The 20,345-nt window shown below is 45.0% G+C and overlaps 1 protein-coding gene across 4 annotated transcripts in view; it reads right to left on the reverse strand.

The window, feature by feature from the left end:
* The window catches only part of Cmtr1 (cap methyltransferase 1), a 54,359-nt gene that overhangs the window by 7,911 nt on the left and 26,103 nt on the right, over positions 1-20,345 (reverse strand). For 2 of the 4 annotated variants that reach the window (XM_008840049.3, XM_029566941.1), the window contains exons 9-17: positions 18,442-18,640; positions 17,171-17,289; positions 13,754-13,850; positions 13,296-13,428; positions 12,544-12,723; positions 3,479-3,535; positions 2,723-2,780; positions 2,240-2,308; positions 1,151-1,282 (exon numbers count right to left, since the gene is read on the reverse strand). In XM_008840049.3, the coding sequence (XP_008838271.1) occupies positions 1,151-1,282; positions 2,240-2,308; positions 2,723-2,780; positions 3,479-3,535; positions 12,544-12,723; positions 13,296-13,428; positions 13,754-13,850; positions 17,171-17,289; positions 18,442-18,640 (1,044 nt within the window). The remainder of the gene's footprint in view (positions 1-1,150; positions 1,283-2,239; positions 2,309-2,722; positions 2,781-3,478; positions 3,536-12,543; positions 12,724-13,295; positions 13,429-13,753; positions 13,851-17,170; positions 17,290-18,441; positions 18,641-20,345) is intronic. The other 2 variants (XM_029566942.1, XM_029566943.1) reach the window with 2 other exon arrangements.

Raw genomic sequence — 20,345 nt, forward strand, 5'->3', positions numbered from 1 at the left:
AGAAATGGCATTTGTTATACTGCTCTCCTTGGCCTCCACAGAATAGATGGGCTCCATCTTGCTGGCAGGGAACCTTGCAAATGACCCTGATCGATTGTAAGTGGCCTTCAGGAAAAAGTCAGTTTACTGTATGTTTGGGGTGGGGGTTTGGGATACAGGAAGAAGAGAAAGTAAAAGGAGAAAAATATAAAGTATGAACAGACAAAAGAAGTGACTGAGGAAGAGATCAGATTACATGGACCCACAGAGTAGAAAGACCAAGTAAGACCAGACACTCCAGCCCTAAGCTTCCAAGAGCCCAAAGGAAGGAGAGGGATGATTCCAAGGCAGGAAACTGCAGGGAGGGTGAGGAAGGGGATATGGATGGATGGATGGATGGACGGATGGGATGGATGGACGGACAGGATGGATGGAAGGATGGATGGATGAAATGGATGGATTGAATGGATGGATGGATGGCAGGATGAATGGATGGAATGGATGGATGGCAGGATGGAATGGATGGGTGGATGGAATGAATGAATGGATGGATGGAATGGATGGATGGATGGATGGATGGAATGGATGAATGGATGGATGGAATGGATGGATGGATGGATGGATGGAATGGATGGATGGAATGGATGGGTGGATGGAATGGATGGATGGAATGAATGGGTGGATGGACGGATGGATGGATGGATGGATTGGATGGATGGAATGGATGGATGGAATGGATGGATAGGTGGATGGAATGGATGGATAGATGGATGAATGGATGGATGGAATGAATAGATAGGTGGATGGAATGAATGGATGGATACATGGAATGGATGGATGGGTGGATGGAATGGATGGGTGGATGGAATGGATGGATGGATGGATATGTTGCAGAGAGAAGTAGCTGCCCATCATGCTGCCTCTGTGTCATAAGAAAAGCAGCAGCCTTCCCCACAGAAAGGCAGGGCAGAGAAAAAAAAAATACATGAAGAAATGAATTAACAAATGAACAAATGGTATCTGGTAAGCAAGAAAGGAAATAAAAGTTTAAAGAAAGACTTCTTTGGTGCCAACAGAATGAACACACAGCATGGCCAGCAGCCATCCACATTCCTGCAGCCAGAAGGCACTGCCACAACCCAAGCATGTGTGAAGCAAGTTGTAGAGTTACCCCCAAGCCCAGAAGGAACTTCTGCTCGCTGCCAGACACCATGCAACGATAGTCGAACACAGGACGGATCTTCTCCAGGGTTTTGCCAGTCAGCAGTGTGGGCTTGTAGCTGAAGATATTGATGTCCATGTCCTGTAGAGCAGGTCAGAGAAAACACTGCTGGGCTGGAGGAGACAACGATGCATGCATTTACAGGGGCTGGGGCAGGCTGGCAGAGGCAAGGAACAGAAGCATTCGCTCTCAGAAGCATGCTCCCCCGTGCCCTCTCCTCCACCTAACCAAGCACTAAATGGGATCTATTTCCATCTGCTTGGAATGTTCCTTTAGGACCCATTAGGAGAAACTAGGAAAGGAAAGACCTCTGAGTCCCCAAGTATAGATCGATTACTAGAAATATAGGAAATGTCACCAGAATATAAAACCCACTCATTCAGTAACACTGAAAGCAAGGATTCTCTAGTAGTTGATGTGAGAGCAGAGAAGTGATCTCTCTACCCCATTCAGAAAAATATAAACATTATTCAGGCCACGTTGAGCCTCATTCTCCAGTCCCTGACCCTCATAAAACCAGCAAAATGCTACCAATGAGGTCAGACTGAAGTGAAACCCTGAGAAAAGCTAGAGGTTGATGGGATAAAAAGCCAGGCAAAAGAACTCTGGAGATCAAGTCACCAAAAAACTGGACAGGGAGGCTGGGCTTAGGCCAGCCCCATATGGCTGCCTTGCAGTTCTCCACTGGCCCCTCACCCAAAAATCATCTGCCTAAAAATCATCCCTAATTATTCCCTATCTCTCCTGCAGGCAAATCCCATATGACCCTGAACTTGCCAGAGCCTGACAACCAGCACACCCTTTGCATGGTGGAATGCTGGGCACAAGCCCATCTCAGGACACGACACCTGCTGGGCTTGAGGTGCTCTTATGAAACCCTATACACTACAGCAAAGGCTCCCACTCATGGGGGCCTCAGTCCGGCCCCTCCGTTTCTATGAGTGGTACCTGCCTAAGTCTTCTGGAGACCAAGCACCTGAAAGCCTCAGGAGCCCCTGAGTAAGGTCTCCAACTTGCTGCCACAGAAATCAGGTTTACCTTGATTAGCTCGAAGAACTTAGATTTTGGGTCTGAAGAAGAAGGAGCAACTCGAGCCTGATCTGGGATCTGAAAGGAGACAGCATAGGAAAGGGCTCCGATTTTCAAGTACCCTCTTTACCACACTGTGTCAGAGTGTGAGGGGACAGGTTCAGGTTGGAGAAGAGGAAATGGCACGCAGGCAAACAGACCTGGCAAGGGTACTGGAGGGCAAAGTTCACTACTCCCTTCCAGACCCTATGGTAGCACAACCTAAAGCCACACACTTTCCTCTGTGGTGCTGATACACTGGGCCACCTGGCAAAATGCAGCCTGTTTAGCACCCACGTTCACTTGACCCAGCTGCAGGCCAGGCTGTCAGTGCAGTCAAAGAGGTAACTCCCAACAGGCCAAGAGTAGGCATTTTCAGGCAGCAGGGTGGGGTAGTGACAACCTCATTCTGTTCTACCACTTCCCTGCCTAGAACGACAATGGGCTGCATACCTCCCACAGCTGGAGGCATTCTTTCCGGATCTCAGCCTGCCTAGGCTCGCTCAGAGTCCTGGGAAAACAAAACCAGGAAGGGATTAAAACCTCTAAGGGCCCAGGAATGTGGCCCCTGAACAGCTTATGCCTGCAGGAATGGACATGTGAGTACACACACAGGACAGACTGCCACTGGCCCAGGGTGCTAACCACACTCACAGGACAGCTGTCCTCCAAAGACAGCTCAGAATTCAGAGTGGAATCACCTCCATTTTCAGCACAGGGAAGGTACACCTACTACTGCCTGGATGCCAAGGTCCCTTCCACATACCCTTCCTCTCACCCAAGCAGTACACTCACTTCTCTTCTCTAAAAGGCACATTAACCCTGCCCTTTTGGATGTCATTACGCTGATGTCCCACAAGGCCAAATGAACCCATGTGTCATCACCATGGCCCCTACTTCCCTGGGCCAAAGGCTTCTCTGCCTAGTACTGCCTCTCCTCTCTCCCCACTCTTGGCTGTGTCCCAATCACTATGTGTTCCACGTGTGCTGTGCCACTCTAGCTTCCCTGAACCCTCTTCCTGGGTTTCCTGACAAGATAGCCTCAAGTTTTGGAGGACAAGGTCCTCACCGTACAGTTCTCTGGCATCTTTCAGACCATGAGATACGAGTGGTTTTAAATGACTGTTAAGAAACACAGAGCTGGGGGAAGCAGCAGAGCGAGGTCCTCCCTTTGAAATTAGTGAACTCTGAAAAATGGACAACACTCACGTGTCTTCGACAAAGGCATGGATCTTGGCCAGAGCTTTGATCTGCAGACTACAGTGGCTAGGAGAAAAAAAATTACTTGATCTCAGACAGATTTCTGGGGGGGGGGGGGGGGGGACCAAATGACATCAGCACAGAGAAATACAGTTAGAGCAGTGGCCATTTATATTTGGGGAAGTTACTGGCAAATTGAGCAGGGACCATCCAGCCCAGCGGTGCAGTTCCATAGGGCCCATCAAGGGCTGAAAGCATAGCAGAACTGAGCCAAACCCCAGAACTCAGATCACAAGTCCTGCTAAAAGGAAGGTTCCTAGGGCTAGAGAGATGGCTCCATGGTTAAGAGCACTGGCTGCTCTTGCAGAGGACCCAAGGTTTGGTTCCCCGCACCCACATAGCAGCTAACAATAGTAACTCCAGTTCTGGGGGATCCAAGGCCCTCTTCTGGTTTCCACAGGCATTGCATGCATGGGTGTACTTATATGCAGGCAAAACATTCATACACATAAGAAAATTAAATTTAAAAAAGAAAGAAGGAAAGGTTCCTATCCTAACCTTAAAGAAGTCAAACAGGGTGAACTGATTCTAAGTAAAGTGTAAAGCAACAAAGCCCAGACCCAGTTCAACAGCAGACTGCATTGACAAGCCAGTTACACTGACAGCTGTCCTTTCTACATACAATGTCTTTTTATATACAATGTTTGACACATAATGAAAACTACCAGTGGGGGCTAGGGAGGTGGCTTGGGCAAAATATTTGCTCTCTAAGCATGAGGACTGGAGTTCAGATCCCCAGTGACTACATAAATGTTAGGCAGGTGCTGGCAATTTACTTAGAATCCCAGCATTTGCAAGGTAGAAGCAGGGAATCCTTGGAATAAGCTGGTAAGCTAGACTAGACAAATTGACAAGCTCTGGGTTCAAGTAAGAAATCCTGCCTCAGCAGGTATGGTGGCACATGCCTTTAGTCCCAGCACTTGGGAGGCAGAGGCAGGTGGATCTCTCTGAGTTTGAGGCCAGCCTGGTGTACATAGCAAGTTTCAGGGCAGCTGGGGTTACAGGGAGACCCTGTCTCAAACACTCAGACACACACACACACACACACACACACACACACACACAGAGCTGGGGTTACAGGAAAGACCCTGTCTCAAATAGTCACATACACACACACACATACACACACACACACACATAGCTGGGGCTACAGGGAGACCCTGTCTCAAACACTCAAACAGTCTCACACACACACACACACACACACACACACACACACACACGAAACCTGCTTCGGCTATAGGGAGACCCTGTCTCAAACACTCAAACAGTCACACACACACACACACACACACACACACACACACACACACACACGAAACCTGCTTCAATATATAAGGTAGACAGCAACAAAGGACGACACCTGATGTCAACCTCTGGCCTCCTGAAAGCAACCAGGGAAAAAGACATATGATATACAAAAATATAATGATAAAACTATTAGTGGGGTTGGAGAGACGGCTCAGTGGTTAAGGGCATCCACATCAAATAGGTCACAATTACCTGTAATTCCAGGGTAGGGGGATCCGATGCCTCTGTCCTCTGCAGGCACTGGCACTCACATGCACACACTCCACACAGACACACATACATACATACCCGTAGCTGGCAATAAAATAAATCTTTTAAAAAAAAAAAAAAGGAAAAAAACAAAACAAAACAAAACAAAACAAAAAAAGTAGTGAACTTCAGAAACAAGGGAGGTGGAAAACAAATAGTAATACATTTAAAGTGGTAAAAGAGTTGTCAACCTTGAATTTCATATCCAGTGAAAATATCCCTCAAAATTAAAATATACAAAAGATGAAAGGAAAAGAAAAACATTTTAAAATAGAAAAAAGCTGAAAGCATTAGTCTACAATAAACTTGTGCTACAAAATAGGCTAAAGGAAAGACTTTAGGCTAAAAGGAAATGATGGTAAATAACATGGTTCTCCAGGAAGGAAGGAAGAACACTGGAAAGTATGTCCGTGAACACCACGGTGCACACCTGCAATCCCAGTACTCAGGCTAAGGCAGGAGGATCAAACGTTTGAGGCCAGCCTGAGCGCATAGCAAGTTCTAACCAGTCAGAGCTACATAAATTGTGTAGAACAATACTTTTTAAGAGGGAAAACAAACCATTACCCAAAGGGGGAGAAATAGTAAAAGAGATTTCCTCTTTGAAATTTCTAGATATCCAAACTGGAAAGGAAATAAAATTATCTCACTTCACAGAGGACATGAGTCTACAGTAGAAAACATTAAAGATTCCACACACGTACAAAAAAAAACTGTTTGTTTTGTTTAATTTTATGTGTACGAGTGTTTTGCCTGCACGTATACAAGTGCACCTCTGTTGTGCAATGCTCACAGAGGTCAGAAAATGAGCATCAGATCCCCTGGAACTGCAGTTACAAATGGTTGTTAGCCACCATGTAGGAGCTGGGATTCAAACACAGGTTCTCTGGAAGAACAACAAGTGTTCTTCAACCACTGAGTGATCTCGCCAGCAACCCCGCCCCCGAAAAAAAATCTGTTATAATAAATCAATTAAGGCAATTTTCAGGATATACTTCAACACACACATCAGTCACATTTCTTTTTTTTAATATTTTAATATTTTATTATTTTTTTTTTATGTGTATGAATGTTATGCCTGCATGTAAGTGAGTGCACCTGTGTCATGCAATGACTGCGGAAGTCAGAAGAGGCTGTCAGATCCCTTGGGACTGGAGTTATGGACAGTTGTTAGCTGCCATGTGGGTGCTAGGATTTGAACCTGGGTCTTCTGCAAGAACAGGTCAGTGTTCTTAACTGCTGAGCCATCTCTCCAGCCCCATCAGTCACATTTCTGTACACTAGCAATGAGTAAGCTGTGCTGGCTAATCTTGGCTGACAACTTGACACGTCCAGGAAGAGGGAAATCTGCTTTCCTCAGATTGCCCTGTGGCCATGTCTGTGGGGCATCTTGATTGGTGAGTAATATGGGAGGGCCCAGCCCACTGTGGGCAGTGCCATCCCTGGGCAGATGGGCCTGGGTTGTAAAAGAAAGGTAGCTGAATGTGAAGTAGTAAGCAAGCCTTACAGTAAGCAGCATTCCTGTTGGATTCTGCTTCAACTTCCTGAGCCTTGAATTCCTGCCTTGGCTTCCCTCAATGATGGACTGTAACCTGTAAGCTAAAATAAGCCCATTCCTCCCCAAGTTGATTTTGGTCATGATAATTACCACAGTACCAGAAAGTGAACTAGATGATAATCTAAAAGGAAATTACACAGTAAGTATCAAAAGAAGGCTAGGGATATAGTTCAGTTGGTAGAATGCTCATCCAGCAAACACAAGACCTTGTGTTCAATCCTCAGTACCACACTTAAAAAAATAATAAAATGCTTAAAAATGAATTAAACTAGGGCTAGAGAGATGGCTCAGTGGCTAAGAGCACTGGCTGCTTGCAGAGGGCCCAGGTTCAATTCCTAGCACCTACACGGTGGCTAACAACCATCCTAACTCTAGTTCCAGGGGATCCAATGCCCACTTCTGACCTCCATTGTAGGACATGAGTACATGTACATACATGCAAGCAATACACTAATACATATAAAATAAAAAAATAAAATTTTTAAAAAGAATGAATTAAACCAAGGATATAAACTTATCCACTGAAAACTACAAAACATTGCTAAAAAAAAAATTAAAAACATAAATAAATGGATTGGAGCTGGAGAGATGGCTTAGCAATTAAGTACATTCATTGGCTGCTCTTGCAGAGGACCCGGGTTTGATTCTCAGCACCCACATGGCAGTTAATGACCATCTGTAACTCCAGTTCCAGGAGATCCAGTTCCAGGGCCCTCTTCCAACCTGCACAGACACTGCACAACCCAGGTGCACTTACATACATGCAGGCAATACACTCATACACATAAAATAATTAAAATAATAAATAAAAAATGGAAACATTCAATGCTCAAGGATTGAAAGACATTAATGTTAAAATAACAATACTATCCGAAATAACAAAGATTCAATGTGACCTCTAAGAAAATCCTGATGGCACTTTTCATAAAAGTACAGTATCTCATCCTAAAATTCACATGAACACACAGTGCTAGTGCCTACAGTACCAGCTATCTAAGAGGCTGATACAAGAGGATGACTTGAGCCTGGACAACTTAGTGAGACATTGTATGATGATATCATCCTGGACCACACAGTGAAATAATGAATCAAATTTAAGAAAAGATGAGGGGCTGGAGATATACCTCATTCATAAAGCACTTTCCTAGCATGGGCACAGAAGCTGTGAGTTTGATCCCCAACGCTGAAAAAAAAGGGAGGAGGAATCATATGGAATTTTAAGGGGTCACAAGTAGCAAAAATAATCTTGAAACCAACAAGCAAAAATCAGAGGGCTAATACTAACTTTGAAATGTACTACAAAACTACAGAAATCAAAACAGTATGATGCCAACATAAAGGCAGACACATCAATGGAACAAATAGAAAGCCTAGAAGCAAATCCTCATTTCTCATCATCCATTAGCAGTGCTGATGGAATATCAAAAGATTTTTGACAAGTGTGTCAAGACCATTCCGTGGATAAAGGACAGTCTGAAAAACCAGGCATCTACTGCAAAAGAGTGAAGTTGGACTTTATTTAATGCCATATCCAAAAATTAATTCAAAATAGATCAAATACCTCAACACATGGGCTAAACCTATACGAATGTCAGAAGGAAACAGAGGAAATTCTCACGACACTGGCTTTAGCCATGATCTCCTAGATATGACAAATTCAACTTTGGTCACAAAAGAAATGAGTAAGGCTGGGCATGGTGGCGCACGCCTTTAATCCCAGTACTTCAGAGGCAGAGGGAAGGCAGATCTCTGTGAGTTTGAGGCTAGCCTGATCTACATAGCGAGGTTCCAGGCCAGCTGGGACTATAGGAAGACCTTGTCACAAAAATACCAAAAAAAAAAAAAAAAAAAAGGAATAAACTGGGCCACAACAATGTTAAAAACTTCCGTACAAAGGCTGTAAAGAATGGGCCAGGTGTGGTATACACCTTTAATCCCAGCACTCAGGAGGCAGAGGCAGTCGGATCTCTGTGACTTCAAGACCAGCCTGGTCTACATAGTGAGTTCCAGGACAGCTGGGGCTACAAGGAGACCCCGTCTCAAAAAATACCAAAAAAAGAAAAAAAGGACAAAGAATATAGTGAAAAAAATACTCCCAGAAAGGGAGACAGTGCTAATAAGCAATGCCTTTAACTCAATAATTAAAAAACACTTAAAAATGGACAAAAGGATCAAACAGACATTTCTCCAAAGAACATATACAAATGGCCCATAAGCACATGAAAAAAATCTCAACTAGATGGCTATTATTAAAACATGGAAATAACCAGTGTCACTTAGAACATGGAGAGAGTGGAGTCTCGTCAGGCACTGCTGATGGGAATGTAAAATGGTGCAGCATCCACAGCATCCAGCAGTTCCCCATGTGGACTCTCTAAAGAACTGAAAGGACAGACTCAACCAGATGCCTGTATAAAAATGTCCACAAGGTGGGAAAAATTCAAATGCCCATCAATAGATGAGCAAACACAGCATAGACACACAATGAATATTCAGGGTTTTTATTAAACTTTAACGATAATCACCTCTCCAAAGATCTGGACGTTAGATATACACAGGTCTCAGCCCCACTGTGCCTGTAGGCTCATGTGGAGCCCCAAACCTGGGTTCGTCTGTTTTCTTGGAGCCTTCCTGACAGCACTGACTTGCCATTTCCTTCTACAATTCCATCAGTGTCCACAGAACCCCCTCAGTCCCCTAAGCCTAAGGTGAACCATGGAATGCACTAGAAAGAGGAAAAAGGCTCAACTTGGGGGTATAGGAGCACACCAGATGCTTTCCGCGAGGAGGTGCACCGAAGAGTCAGTGTGGATATAACATGTACCCCACAACCCCAAGTCTGAGAGCTTTTTCTTTGGGGGACCCGTCCACCTACTGGCCTTAAATTTGTTTTGGGGGGGGTCTTTTTTGAGACAGCGTCTCCCTGTAGCCCCAGCTGTCCTGGAACTCACTATGTAGACCAGGCTGGCCTTGAACTCACAGAGATCCACCTGCCTCTGCCTCCCGAGTTCTGGGATTAAAGGCGTGCGTCACCACAGCCGGTGGCCTTAAAATATTTTATTATTTTTATTTTATGTGTATGAGCATACTGCCTTCATGTATGTAAGTGTACCCATGTTGTGCAATGCCTGTGGAGGTCAGAAGAGGGTGTCAGATCCCCTGGAACTACATGGCTATTAGCCACCATGTAGGTGCTGGGTCCTCTGTAAGAGCAGCCAGTGCTCTTAACCATTGAGCCATCTCTCCAGGCCCAATATTCAGTTTTAACAAGGAATGAAATTTTAGCACATGCTACAACATGATAAACCTTGAAAACATTATGCTAAGTTAAATAAGTCAAAAACAAGAGGGTAAAACATTTATAGGGTTCTATTATATGAGATAGCTAAAACAGACAAATTCAGACACATTCTATTTCAGATGATAAAAAAACATTCTGGAAATGTATAGTGGTGTTGGCTGTGCAACACTATGAATTTTGTACTTAATGACACTGAAATATAAACAATCAAATGATTAGAATGGAAAGTTCCATGCCAGGCATGGTGGCACACACCTTTAATCCCAGCACTTGGGAGGCAGAGGTAGGTGGATCTCTGTGAGCTCAAAGCCAGCCTGGTCTACATAGGGAGTTCCAGGACAGCTGGGGCTACAGGAAGACCCTGTCTAAAAATATATAAATAAAATTGGAAGTATTACGTTGTGCATGTTTTACCATAACAACAAAAATAAGATATCAAAATGTTAAAACATCTGCTTATCAAAAAATATTATTAATAAAATTAATAGGGCTGGCATGGTGGTGCATTCCTTTAATCCCAGGACTCAGGAAGCAGAGACAGGCAGATCTCTGTGAGTTTGAGGAAAAACAACAGACAACAGTGCATATTTTTGGGGTCTAGTCTGCTGGGTAACAGCACAAAGAAATCTCACAAAGAGATAGTATAAAGAGATAGCTGTAACTATACATTTGTCAAAACTGAATGAAGTCTGCTAACTTAGGAGTTTCATTTCCCTTACAGAAGTCTATCTCAATTTGTTTTAAAGAAAGAAAAGGGAGCAGAGCATAGTGGTGCACGCTTTAATCCCAGCCCTTTGCGAGACAAAGGCAGGTGGATCACTGTGAGTTCCAGGCCAGCCTGGTCTACATAGTGAGTTCCAGGACAGCTGAGGCTACAGGGAGACCCTGTCACAAAAAGACACACAAAAAAAAAGAAAAATAAAGAAGGATGGGGTGGGGGGCACTAGAGAGATATAGCTCAGTGGTTATCAGCACTGGCTGCTCTTGCAGAGGACCTAGGTTTGGTTCCCAGCACCCACATGCAGCTACCAACAGTGCGACTCCAGCTCCAAAGGATTCAATGCTCTCTTCTGGACTCTATGTGTATTGCACATACAAGAGGAAGGAAGGAAGGAAGGAAGGAAGGAAGGAAGGAAGGAAGGAAGGAAGGAAGGAAGGAAGGAAAGAAACAAAAGGGGGCCTAAGATGTGGCACAGTGGGTAAAGTGCTTGCTGTACAAGCACGAGAACCTAAGTTCAGATCCACAGTACTCAACATAAAAGCCAGATGTGACATCTCACATCTGTATTTCCTGTGCTAGGCAAATCTCCAGAGCTCCCTGGCTGGCCAGTCTGGCTAAATTGGTGAGCTCCAGGTTCAGTGAGAGACCCTGTCTCAAAATAAAAAAAAATAATCATAACAGTCATAAGGTAGAGAGTGATAGAACACACCCCAGTGTTGGCCTCTGGCTTTTACACACACACACACACACACACACACACACACACACAAAGAGGAAGAAAAACTAAAGTGACAAACAGCTGGTTACAAGATTGTTGGCAGCACTGAGGAGAAATCCAGCTTTGCTCCATGTCCTCAGTCATTGATAGATGGTAGTACAAAACTAAAGTGACAAACAGCTGGTTACAAGATTGTTGGCAGCACAGGAGAAATCCAGCTTTGCTCCATGTCCTCAGTCATTGATAGATGGTAGTACAGGCCATGTTACAAAGTCCAAGTCCTGATGAGTTCCTGGGCCTATCTCCTCCACAGCATGCTGGAGTTCTGTGTCTGCTCTACCCAACAGACTGGTGTTACTCAGTATGAACAGGCTTATGTGACAATGCTGTGCAAAGTTAAAAATACCACGCAATGCTAGGAAAATATAAAAGAGCAAGAAAAAGCCTTCCTCCCCTTCTCTCTAGAGCCACCTACACTTCAAACTCCTCTTGGAGAGTTGGGATCAGACAAATAGGTAAGGCCTTTCCAAAACCTGCTTAGAAGAGTACTTTCTACAGCACCATTGCTACCTCATAATCCAACCTACCTCACAAACTTTTATTAATCCTTTCCACTGAAAGAACTACGCCAACTACCACAACTTTATAAACTAGTACCATAAATGAGGAGAGGACGGAGGAAGGGGTATGAGAGACAATTAAGAAGGGGAAAGAATAGCACTCTTGATTACCCACCAGGGTAACTCCTGAACTGACCAAAGTTTTGGCTCTTCCAAAGCTCACAGTATTCTTGCTTTCCACCTATCTCCCTCCTCCAATCAGGGGACTTCACAAGGCAATAACCACAGTCTTTCGCAAATGTACTGATTAAAGGGCTATTACTCCTGCCTCTAAACCAAAGGCAGCTCTCTTTTCACTGTCAAGTCTCAGGCTCCTGTGGACAGGTATACAGCATCCAGGCACCCACTTGACACCCTTGGGACAGGATATGGGAACAGAACAGAGGTTCTCCAAGTAAACAAAGCTCTAGGGTGTCCTGGAACCTGCAGAGCATACACACATGGCAAAATGATACAAGAGCCAGCTGATCATTCAAGTCCTTCACTCCCTAGTCTTTGACAATACTACAGCAGTGCCAGCAGCTTACCAGGCTTACCTCTCATTAGATCGCACCATGTAGTCATTAAATTCTTGGTCTCCTTTGATCACCGACAAGGGAACCACCAGGTTGACGTCAGATTCAGTGTTCCGCAGCTGGTTAAGTTTAATATTCACTGAGAAGAGGTACTCCCGCACGTCATCTATGCCCACCTTCAGGCCTTTGCACACCACATACCTGCAGAAGAAGCCCTGTCATTCCATGCAGCACATTCTATGCCTAAAATGCCACCTCAAATCCTTCCTTTCTGTGAGGCTGTGTTTCTACTTCTGTAGGGGTATTCCCAACTGGCCTCCCAACCAGTACCATTTCAGGATCCTGTTAATTATAATCCCAAAGAACCAGACTCCAGACAGGGCCCAGAAATCTGTGGTTTTAACAGGCCTCCTGGCAATTCTGACCAACTGTGTTGCCTCTCACCTCATGTGCAGGCACCATGTCCCACCTGGGATGCCAGCAGTGCCTCTGCATGGTGGCTCCCTTACCTGTTCATAGTCCATGTCCCTCTCTCTGTTACTAGTCATGTTCTCCTGGACCAAGCTGACTCTCAGACAGCAGTGTGATACACAAGCTGCAGAGTCAGCAGAGTCTGAACAGCCTGGAGCACACAGGGTCCTGGCTCCTCCAGGCTATAATCACATCTCCAAAGTCAAAGCTTTTCACCAGTTTGAAAGGTCACACCAGAGAGATGCACTGATCTACTGCTTTGACTTTTGGCCAACTGCTTGGCTAACAGAGGAAGGTCTCACCGCTCAGAGTTGGCAGGCCGGCTGGTGATGGGCTTGAAGAGACACACACGTTCAAAGCAGCAGTAGAGTAGATAGATGAGCCCCACGCTGAAGGGCGTGAAGAGGTCAAAAGTTTTGCAGATGAAGTGGCCTCCTGGATAGGAGCGAAAACACCCAGGTCGCTGCTCCAGGAGGTAGTGGAGGCAGTAAAGATGACTAAGGCTGGTCCATTAAAAGCCCAACACAATTTATAGGACGATCGGCTTTAGAGGGGTCTTGGGACTCTCTAGACTTTTCTTCCCTGTATTCTTCATCTAGTCACTGGCCACCTGATACAAGGGCTTTCTGGTCCTTTCTGGTTTTTCTTCTTTCCTTCCTCTTTCCCTCCCTTCCTAACTTCACAAACCAACCCTGTACATGCCCTTGTCAAATGGGGCCCCTAGTGGGTCCTGGGTAAGGGGAGAGCTGAGAAATGTCACCTGTTCTGACAACAGACAGTGCCATGAGGAACTGACAGAGCAGCAGCTGCTTGCTGAGGATCTCCTGCAGGTTCTCCTGCCCCTCTACAGAGAAACCCTGAAACAAGAGCACAAGGGAGAGAGAGAAATGATAAGGACTGAGAATAACATCCTATCTCATCTCCACAGGGAGTTCGTGGAGTTATCAGGCAACCTCTGAATGATCAGCATTTCAATTCTTCTGGCAAAGCCATGTGGTCAGGTACAAACAGACAGGGGAGCCAGCTGATTGCTGAACCTGTGCTGCCTTCCTGCTCCATCACACCTACGTCACCAGACCAAGTTTGCTTTTACAAAATGGCACAGAAAACTTTTAAATTCACATAGAATCTAGGGACAAGTAAAGGAAAACAGAAGCAAAGTATTGGCATATCATTAGTCAACAATGAGAGAGAAAACAGAATGCCCAAATGAGTTCTAAGAAGATTCAAGGAGTAAATGTCTTAGAGAATTCTACCACAGCGCTAACTCTGAACAGGCCCTAGTCTGAGAAAAGAATTACAAAGGATTTACTTACAGTACCCACTACTCTGTCCTTGGCTATAGAGCCCCCTCCCTCCAGCTGGCAGACTCTCTGACCAGAGTTTGCTCAAAGAATGTGTGCTGCTATTTCTGGAGCATCTCCCTCTAGCAGAGCAAGATCCATGCTCACATTGAAGAAGGTCAGGGGATGGGGAGAAAGGTTGTTTAATGTATACAATTTCCGTTTTGCAAAAGGAAAAAGTTCTTGAAATAGAAACACATATAATGAACAGATTTAACACTACTGAATCATACACTTCAAAATGGTTAAGATGACCGGGCATAATGAAACACGCCTTTAGTGCCAGCACTTGTGAGGCAAAGGCAGGCAGATCTCTCTGAGATAGAGGTGAGCCTGGTCTACATAGCAAGTTCCAGGCCAGCTGAGGCTACAAGGAGAACCTGTCTCAAAAGAGCAAAAAAAAAAAAAAAAAAGGGTTAAGATAACAAATATTGTTACATGTTTCTTACACAGAAAAGAGAGCATACAGTTCCAGAGGATCTGACTCCCTCTTTTGGCCTCCATGGGCAGTGCCTGCATGGGTACACTTACATACATGCAGGTAAAACACTCAAACACATAAAATTTTTAAAAATTAAAAAAAGAAAAAAAGGGGGCTGGAGAGATGCTCAGTGGTTAAGAGCACTGACTGCTCTTGCAGAGGACCTGAGTTCGATTCCCAGCACCCACATGGCAGCTAACAACTGTCTATAACTCCAGTTCCAGGGGATCCGATGCCCTCTTCTGAACTCACAGGATTGCAATACATGAGTGCACTTGTATACATGCAAGCAATACACTCATACATATAAAATAAAAATAATAAAAAACAGCCGGGTATGGTGGCTCACGCCTTTAATCTCCAGCACTTGGGAGGCATAGGCAGGTGGATCTTTGTGAGTTAGAGGCCAGCCTGGTCTATGTAGTGAGTTCCAGGATAGCTGGGGCTACAGGGAGACCCTGTCTCAAAAAGACAAAAATAAATAAATAAATAAAAAAAATAAAAAATAAATTAAAAAAGGAGAACAAGGGCTGGAGAGATGGCTCAGTAGTTAAGAGCACTGACTGCTCTTGCAGAGGACCCAGTTTCAGTTACCAGCACCCACATAACAGCTAACAAATATCTGTAACTCCAGTTCCAGAGGATCCAATGCCCTCTTCTGACCTCCTCAAGCACTGTATGCACACGTGCACTTACAAACATGCAGATAAAACACTTATGTGCAGCCAGGTGTGTTGGCGCACGCCTTTAATCCCAGCACTTGGGAGGCAGAGGCAGGTGGATCTCTGTGAGTTCAAGGCCAGCCTGGGCTACATAGTGAGTTCCAGGACAGCTGGAGATACAGAGAGACCCTGTCTCAAAAAGACAAAAAAAAAAAAAAAAAAAAAAAAGATAAAAAATAAAATAAAATAAAAGAGAGCAAATGAGCAAGAAAGAGAAAGAGCTTGAGCTTAAGCTGCCCCCAGTCAGGTCAGATCTCACTGACTCAGTTCTGTAAAAGTAAGAGCTAAAAGACTCAGAATCAAAAATATTTACCAAACTCGCTCAGACTTATAGATGGTTCTCATAATGCATGTCTGTTATAGAGCTAATTAAAATATCAAAACTAAAGCCAAGCACTGTGGCAGATGCCTCTAATCCTAGCACTTGGAGGCAGGAGGATCAGTTCAAGGCGAACCTCAGCTATATACTGAGTTTGAGGTCAACCTGGGCTACATGACCTGGGCTCAAAAAAGAAAATTCCAAAAATAAGAGAGAAAGACAAATGTAAGGGGATGGGAACAGGAGTATGTTCAATGTACAATATCTACTTATATGAAATATTTTTATGTAACGCCATACCATGTATACTGAAAATTTTAATAACAAATGAATCAAAAGGCCAAGACAGCCCTCCCTCCTGCTGCCAAAGCAGGAATATAATTCTTGAGTTTACAACCCAGTTGTCCCACTGCCACAGCTGCCTTGTCAGCACTGGCAGACCCCACATCTGCTCCACAGGAACAGCTCCTCCCTCCCAGCCAGTCCCAAGCCTATCCATCTGCTGCTCCCAGCTGTGCACAAGGCTTTAGGGAGCCAGGGCATCTGGCCTCTCACTCTGCCCACCCTCCTTCACCTTCCACACACAGAGATCTCCAAAGGCTCTTCTCAACTCTAGACATATGATCCTGCAACAAATGACATACTGTCTGTCCTTCCTCCATGGAAGTGGTGGCTCACTCCAGAAGGGATCACCTGCAGTGTCAGATCACTGGGTGAGAACCTCTACCAAAGCTGTGGTGGGCTCCTCTCTACACCCCAAACAGCTGATAAGACAAACCCCTTGATTGAATTTCACTTTAGCCAGCCCAAATCCTCCATGGATTCTGAGCTGCTGTCATTCTTTAAGTTGCTATCTGTCAGTATGTAAGAGGCTCAAGGAAGGTCACCTGTAAACAGCCTCCACCAACACCACCAAGGTGACTATCAATGGCTTCCCATTCAGCTGTCTAGTTGTTTAAGCCACAGTCCATGCCTCACCAGCCCTCCAGCCAATCAAGGCCCTTTTGTTAACAAGGTGAACTCAAGCAAATATGTCTACAATACTATAGTCTTTGCAAAAATTAGAGAAAAAAATGTACAAAATGAGTTAAAATGTGTATCCCTATTATCTGAATAGTAGTTGCCATCTATTGGGGCAGCTAAAGGACCAAAGCAATTCTCAAGGGCTGAGGGTGTGGCTGAACAGCAGAGCACTTTCTTACTATGCCCAAGGCCATCATGGGCTCAATCTCCAGCAATGCAGAAACAATTTTCAAAGCTCTGAATTCACAGCACATCCTTACAGCATTTCTCTACAGAGAAAATTACCTACCCCATCCGCCATCAGAAAGTGGACACCCTTGCGATCTGTGTTGTCCAGGACAAAATTCCGAAAGGCAGTGATGTTTTCTGGGCGGGTAATATCTCCATCTCCATCGACCCCACCCTCACCTGGCAGGACACAAGATTCCCCATTAGCTCATCGGCTTTTAGACGCTGGGCCAAGAGCCTCTCTTGACTAGTGAGTAAATACAAAGTAAGCCTTGAGACCCAGGACCTACCCTGCCTTACAGTGATGGACCTGGAGGAAAAGCCAAGCCTTGCTCTCATAAGCCAGGGTTCAAAGGTAACTGACCAGCTAAATGTCATCAACTGAAGCAGAGGGATGTTCTTTCCAAGGCCCACATGGTGTTTAAAGCACCTATGTTTAAAAACCAGTATCAGCAGGGCTTGGTGGTTCCTATCTGTAATCCCAGTACTTGAGAGGCTGAAGCAGGAGGACTGCCCAAGAATTTAGGGGCCAACCTGGGCTACGTAGTGAGTTTAAGTCTAGAGATGTTTTTTCAAAAAAAAAAAAAAAAAAACCAAACAACAAAAAAGCAGTATCAACTTTCCACTAAGGACTGTTAGGAAAGAAATTGGGATTTGCTGCCAAATCCCAGTGATCCAGACGGAGCAGAGGGACTGCTGTGGCTGCTGAGTTGTTGGCTACCCAGTGCATTCTACACCTAGCACATAGGGCTGTAGAAGGGCATACAGTCTGCGTTTTTTTTTTTTTAATCAAGTTTTTTTTATTTTATTTATTATTTGTTTAATTTTATGTGTACGAGTGTACTGCCTGCATGTATGAGTGCACCTATGTCGTGCAATGCCATGGAGGTCAGAAGAGGGCTTCAGATTCCCCTGGAACTGGAGTTAAGGACGGTTCGTAGCCGCCATGTGGGTGTTGGGAATTAACTCGAGTCCTCTGCAAGAGCAGTCAGTGCTCTTAAACCGCTGAACCATCTCTCCAGCCCCAGTCTGTGTTTGTTAATAACCCTGCCAGTTCTCAGCCAGAGATCCAACAGTTTCATTATCTCCTCTCACCACACAAGAATTGTGCTCCTGCAAGAAATTAATACAGGTTTGATGAGAGTTTGCCCAGAGGAATAGATGCCTGGGGTGAAAGGAGACAGACCACAGGGAAACCAGACCCTGAGGACAGGGACTGGCAAACCAGGCTAAGAGGCCAGGAAGAACATGGGTAACCGCTTTTGCCTTGAAGTCCCCACACAGGAGCTACTCCTCATACTTCCTAGTCCCCTCCCTGCTCAGTGTCCCTACCATAGTAGGGCTCGAAGAGCTCACTGGAGGCTGAGTAGAAGTCCTCCAGCTTGAAGTCATTAGGGCCCTTCAGAGTCATCCCAAAGCCTTTTGCATGCCACTTCTTCCTCCACAGCACATACTCTGAGAAGCCACCTGGGCCTGCGCAGACATCAGCGAAGTACAGAAGGTCAGTGTCCCAGTCCTTCACCAATTGCTTCTGTAATGGAAGTGGAAGATAAGGAGACAGGGAAAATAGATGGCTCAGTGAGGAACAGGAAGGAGAAGTCGGGAGGAAGGGCAAAATAAGCCTTTTAGTTAGCATGATCCAGAGCTCCCACCAGGGCCACAACACCCAGGACACATATCCTTGGTGATCACTGCCCTCTGAAGTCTCCTGGCCCACCTTAAAATATCCTGAGCACCTTTCCCACACCAAACCAACTCAGACTCCTGAAAAAAAAAAAAAACACCTCTATGGGCCTCTATGGGCATCTGCGTGGCATTTTTCTTTCTCAGGGTCATTTCCTCACCACATTGCGCCTTTCTTGTGTCCTGCTAAGAACATTACAGAAACACTAAGATATAGAGCAACCTGTGCACAGCAGCTACAGCAAAGCTAGGGAAGAATCTGGGTGGCTTAACCACTAAACTGTTCTCTCTGACCAACCAAAGTCTGGGGGTGCTAACATGCCCCCTGCCCAACTACAAGGACCTGATTTCCTAGACCATAGACTCTATCTTCCCTCCTCCCTTTTTTTCTCCAATTACCTTTATTTTGGAATAATTTTAGACTTGCAGAAAAGTCACCAACAAAGTGAAGAGCTCCTGGCCCTTTTATACAGTTCCTAGTTTTGCTAATTGTTTGCATAATCATGGTATGTATGTCAAAACAAAAAAAAAAGGGGGCTGTAGTGATGGCTCAGCAGTTAAGAGCACTGACTGCTCTTATAGAAGACTCGGGTTCAGTTCCCAGCACCCACATAACAACTGTGGCTAACACGGTTCCCAGCACCCAATGGTGGCTAAAAACTGTCTGCAATTCCAGCTCCAGGGGATCCAATGCCCTATTCTGACCTCCACAGGCACTGCACCAACAGGCATTGCACCAACACATACATGTGTTACATACATGTAGGCATACACTCATACACATAACATAAAAATAAATAATTCAAGCAGGGCGTGGTAGCACACACCTTTAATCCCAGCACTCGGGAGGCAGAGGCAAGCAGATCTCTGAGTTCAAGGCCAGCCTGGTCTACATAGTGAGTTCCAGGACAGCTGGGGATACAGGGAGACCTTGTCTTAAAAAGACCGAAAAAAAAAAAAATAGAGCATCTACTGAGGAAAGTGATAAATAATTAAAAATAAATAAATACATTCTAGAGTCCAGATCTCACTAACAACCTTTCACTCTTAGAGCATACAACATGACAATCCCATTCTGCCCTCCCTTGTCCTGCCTTTGCTCAGTGCATGCTGGGGACTGATGAAGCAGACAGAGGAGACAACACTGGTCTGTAGCAGCAGCAGCCTCCAGCAGACCTTCAGAGAACCCACCCACTTTACAACTGACAAAACAATAATCATTTGAATTTTTGTTTTGTTTTGTTTTTTTGAGACAGGGTCTCCCTGTAGCCCCAGCTGTCCTGGAACTCACTACATGGACCAGGCTGGCCTTGAACTCACAGAGATCCGCCTGCCTCTGCCTCCTGAGTGCTGGGATTAAAGGCATGAGCCACCACGCCCGGCCATTTGAATTTTTTAATATTTTATTTATTTTTTTTTTATTTTATGTGTATGAGTGTATTGCCTGCATGTATGTGAGTGCACCCGTGTCGTGCAATGCCATGGAGGTCAGAAGAGGGCTTCTGGAACTGCAGTTAAGGATGGTTCGCAGCCGCCATATGGGTGCTGGGAAT

This window comes from Nannospalax galili, unplaced genomic scaffold (assembly GCF_000622305.1).
Source record: "Nannospalax galili isolate Female #2095 unplaced genomic scaffold, S.galili_v1.0 scaffold538, whole genome shotgun sequence".
Taxonomy (NCBI): domain Eukaryota; kingdom Metazoa; phylum Chordata; class Mammalia; order Rodentia; family Spalacidae; genus Nannospalax; species Nannospalax galili.